Raw genomic sequence first — 5,235 nt, 5'->3', positions numbered from 1 at the left:
AAAGATGAATAAAGTACATCCTTTAGGCCTAGTTATTATGACTTGAAACTGATTATGATCCATAATTCTGCTAAAGGCATAGAAATAGTATGCAATTTTATATAAAACATTTTTGATCTGATAAAAGGTGTAAATATGATCTAAGTAATACATTTTTTTATTGAGTGATGTTTCGGTTTATATTTACTTGTATTTATTAGTAATAAGTTACATTTTTTTACTGTTTATCAAAAAGTACAAAATGCAGCCTTACAAGTGTAAATATGTTCTTAATAAAATTATGTACAGATCTTGACTTGTTCCATATCCTTGAGCAGTAGCTCAATCAGGATACAATGAAATGTATACAACAAATAAATAACAAATATTTTTATTACGTCTTCATTTTCACAAAACAGTTTTCTAAACATTTAAGTATTCACACAGTGGGATCAGGTTACTGTGGTTTATCACTAGTGATATAAGTTTGAAATAATATGAAAAATGTACTTACAACTTTGTAAACGATACTTCACATAATCACACATCAATATGACACTTTGTAGACAATAATCACACATCAATATGAGTTTATTTTTTCAGCTTTATAATTGATAATGTAGCTGAAGATGTAACTTGTTATGTAAATATTTACAAGTTTCATTTGACTGTAAATAGAGCAACTGCTTATGCACTAAAAATAATTTGATTCACATACCTACTTCTTAATCCTTTGTACCAAAATTTGCACATTACAACTGCAATATACAGGCAAACCTTGTTCTTGTGCGACAACACTAACAGTATAAAAATTCCTCGCAACTACAACTACTCATATTTGTAGATTGTAAACAAAATGTGTGCTGGGAGAGTTGTACAAACAATTTTGTCACCTATTATTTACTGCAACTGACATCATTTTGCCATTCCCTTTTCATCCGCCACATAGTTGACATGCCCCTCACTCCTCACTCCTTCATTCAATGGTCCATATCTTGCAGAATGAAACATATTCTTTCTCGTTTCACTTACCCTGCCCTTCTCAACTGTGCTTCACCTCTTCCATCCTAAGGAACCACAACATTTTCCACCTCAAGTATGCAATTGTCATCCCACAAGTCATCCCCATCAATGCATCGATTGTGTAGTACACAGCAAGACATTACAAACTTGGATACCTTATCTACTGTCCAGAAATCCAACCTAATCAACTGCCTAAACCTTTGTTTAAGAATGCCAAATGCATTTTCAACATGAACACGGCACGCAGAATGTGTTTTATTATAAGTCTTTTGCGCCTCGGTCAAATGTCCATAATCCCTGTATGGTGTAAGCAACCACTCCCGCAAAGGGTATGCAGCGTCACCTAGTAGATGCCAACGGTTTTCACAAAGAGATGGTAGTTCTTTGAAGATGAATGACAATCTCAAGATCCTACTGTCATGAATCTTACTTGGAGGCTCAACAAAAACATCTGTGAATTTCTTTTTGGAATCGCATACTCCTTGCACAGTTATTGATGTCATGTCCTGCCTGTTAACGTATGTTGACATTATTTTGTGCACCGGGGTCCTGACAGCAATGTAGGTGCCATCAATACATCCTATTACTCCAGGAAAACCAGATGCCTAGAACAAAACCGGTTACCTATCAATTTGGATACAGGAAATGATTTATATTTTTCAACTTATAAACATTAGTGACATATGTACTTAAGTTAAGTTTGCTAAGGAAACTAATAACTTGTCATTTTTTACTTTTATTGCATAAAATGAATTAATATGTCCTTCCATGTTTCACTTAAAACAGGATCAATTAAAGTACAAAATAACGTGATGCGCACACCTCAAGGAAATTGTTGGCAGCCTTCGCTTTGTCTTCTGTTGTTTTTGGGAAGGAAATTATTCTTGGTGCAATGTGCAACATGAATGCCATTACTCTGTCACAGTTCCTGTGTAAGGTCGATTCGCCCACGCCAAATCTGCCAGCAACATCTCTAATGGAGGATTTGTTTCCAGCAAACCTGAAAAAAAAAAAAAATTATGAAGGTTATACAAAGAACTGTTCTTGGATGCTTCTTTAGTTCTTGCAGAGACACATATGGTACAACCAAAATACTTCCACAAATACCTAAGGATAAAACGTGACAGCAATCTTTGGGAATAAATATTGCATTCTTGGAAGGTAGATAGTGTGGACGACTGTAATACTTCGTGTGCTGGAAAGAATTTCATTGTTCCACGCACAAAGACTAAATGAAACAGAGCTACTATTTCCAAAACAAAAAATATTCAAGTGTCATCACGTTCAATATAACGCTGTAAATACCATAATGATATGGAGCCGTGGCCTCTGATCTTTAATAAAGCGGGGGTTTTCAGTGAATGCTCGGAATTTAAGGGTGCCACCGTGCAACGGGCACGGACCTATGAGAAACTCTCTACCAGGGTCGTGACGTCGCCCATGTGAGACGTGATTTTAATTTCCCCCTGAAGCCACCCTAGTACTAATACCTGCCCGCTCTCAGCGTCGGGCACGCTATTCCCTACGCCGTGGGCTCTTAGGCGTCCCACACACCATCACACTCGACATGGTCCTACATATTTAAATTTACACGCCCTTATTTATTTGGACAACTTCAATTACACACGTACACAATTTAAACTGTAACAAACGCCCGCGGCACCAATCAGTTTAAGTGAAGTGACCATCCACGTGGTCACACATCGACTTACGTATAATGCTTAGGAAAAAAGACCGGTAATGGTCACAATGTAATTATTAAAGCAGTCCCCTGACCGAGAGAAGCTCCGAGAACTAAACGAACAATATTTAAAGAGTATTAAAGACAAACAGAATTACTATGCAGAGATGAACAAGCGGTGAGGAGATGAACAAGCGGTGAGGTCCCCGGAGTGCTGAAGCGTCTGCTCTCAGTCGTTGGTGGCGGAAGACTGGGGTGAGCTCTCAGCTACAAGGATCCACAATGGCGTCCTCCCGCCGAAACAATTGCCGTTAATGGCATTTTTGATTTCGTGTCACGGGAAACTAAAGTAACATGAAAAAGGTTCTTAAAAATTTACGTGACATTCACTGAATATTAAAAAAGGATATTAAAAATTACAAGTATTAAGGTATATATTTAAATAGTGTCTGGCTTCGGTGTACTTCGAGAATGTCCGGAAACGTCCTTATATTTTGACATCGTCCGGGGCTACGCCCAGCTCGATATGCCATCACACCCCGCCACTCCACTCCTTCCCTGGCGTTTGAATCTCCCGCCGACATGTGTGTGTGTGTGTGTGAGGGCGCCGCGAACCACAGGAAGAGGGCGCAGTAGAATCAGTGCTTCGTACCCTTAAATTATTAGTAATTGGATGTTTGTAATTCGCTTTCCTTTTTAACCCCTGTTACTTTTATAATATTTGTCACTTCAATAATTAACGTAAATTTTAAGTGTCTTGATGACGTATCCTGCAGGCCGCCAGAGACGTAGACTTGCCGAGGCCATAATGCAAAACCGATCTTCACCTTTTATTTAGAACTGCATAATAAATTTCTAATGTAATTGTTATATTTTATAATTCTATGTAAGAGATTAAAGAATAGCTTTTAGGGTTTTCTTGAGTAAGCCTCGGCGCAATACGGCCCGAATAACGGTACCATCCGTTTTGGCGCGCTGCGTCATTGTCTAGCCACCCCGACGGCCATTGCTCGCCCTAGTCGATCTCCAGCGCTCACCGAGGTAGGAAGCACGCCGCACTCCGGGGACTTCAACTTTGGTATTCATCTGATCCGGTAATTCTGTCAACTAGTAAGTACTCTAATACGCTTTTGTGTATCCCCGGGGCCTACCTCGGGAGCCGACTGTTTGATTAATATCTGTTAACTCCGGTAACGGGACTTGAAACTTTCGCGAACAATCTAGCACGGCCACGTGGTGGCCGGCCTCACCTAAGCCTATTGCGCCGTAAGGCTTTTGACTGTTAAACGACGGGACTAGGAGTATGTAAAGAGTTATCGTGCCGATGTGTATGCAAGGCCAATAAAAACCCGGATCCGTATGTTGTGTTGTGATTGACCACGTGTGTGTTACCCGAGTACCTAGGGGCGTGTGGGACGCCCTGAGAGCCCACGGTAGGGACTAAAGCGTGCCCGACGCTGAGAGCGGGCTGTAGGTCTGGTTATTGCATAGGCAGTCTTCGGGGGGAAACGAGTCACGTCTCCACACGGGCGACGTCACGCCCTGGGATAAGAGTCTTGCCGGGTCCACGTACCCCTACACATGGTGGCGCCCATTAAAATACAGCCTAACATCTTAACAACAACCCCCGGCCACGTCATGTGGCGCCCAAGAGCGTGGGGCGTGACAAAACTGCAGGAATAACTAGGACCGAGGCGCGAGGGAGATGTGCTGTTGTTGCACGGAGCGACGGAGCGAGCGGAGCGGATAACGGTACTCTAGCGCGACGGTCACGTGACCGTCCCTTGGCGCGCGCGCTTACAAGGATTCAGCAAGGGCGTGAACAGACTTGTGGAGTGCGGGGCGAGAGTAGACTAGGCAGTACACCAGCCATAGCACGATGTCGTACTGTACGCGGACGGACGGTAACGTAAGTGAGGTGAAGACGGAAGTTCTGTATAACCTGAACAAGATGTACTGCATTAAGTGCGCGCGACCGAAACACGTGGGAGGTCTGTTAGGCGCGTCCTGGGCGGACACGTGTAGTTGTTTGGAGCCACGGGGGGACAGTCCGCCGGGGGAAAGAAAGGCGGCCGTACCGGACTATTTCAAGTGCACGAGCGGAACCTGCGACGGACGAACACGTGAAGGCGTGTGGTGTAAACAGTGCCGTGCGTTCAAGCACGTGGCGTGTCTCACGCGGACGGAGATGGACAGCACCGAGAACACCTGGTACATCTGTGCGGAGTGTCAGGGCGCACGGCGTGCAGGGGGAGGAATGGTCGAGGGGCAGCAACCCGCCCCGCGGACCCGAGGAAACGCAACCCCGGTAGGGCAGGTCGAACTCCCGGAATTCGCAGGCCGAACAAGTGACGACCCGAGGCAGTTTCTCAACACGTGCCGCGGGAGGTTGAGTCGCTATGGTGTTCCGGAGGAAGAGTGGGCCGAGAGAATAGGCGGAGTGCTACGTGCGGACGCTAGGACGTGGTGGACGATCATCCACGAATTCGACATGCCTTGGCCGGAGTTCGTCCGACGGTTCGAAGCCAGGTTTGCAGACGCGCGGACGGAGT

The 5,235-nt window shown here is 44.2% G+C and overlaps 1 protein-coding gene across 1 annotated transcript; it reads right to left on the bottom strand.

The window, feature by feature from the left end:
• Positions 1-972: 972 nt before the first annotated feature.
• On the bottom strand, positions 973-4,900 carry LOC134527882 (putative nuclease HARBI1). The gene is made up of 2 exons (XM_063360885.1): positions 4,862-4,900; positions 973-1,607 (listed from the first exon to the last, which is right to left on the bottom strand). Exons 1-2 carry the CDS (start codon positions 4,898-4,900, stop codon positions 1,047-1,049), a joined length of 600 nt encoding a protein of 199 aa, XP_063216955.1. The 3' UTR covers positions 973-1,046.
• Positions 4,901-5,235: the final 335 nt, after the last annotated feature.

This window comes from Bacillus rossius, chromosome 1 (genome assembly GCF_032445375.1).
Source record: "Bacillus rossius redtenbacheri isolate Brsri chromosome 1, Brsri_v3, whole genome shotgun sequence".
In the NCBI taxonomy this organism is placed as follows: Eukaryota; Metazoa; Arthropoda; class Insecta; order Phasmatodea; family Bacillidae; genus Bacillus; species Bacillus rossius.
This window is presented reverse-complemented; position numbering and strand designations above follow the sequence as displayed.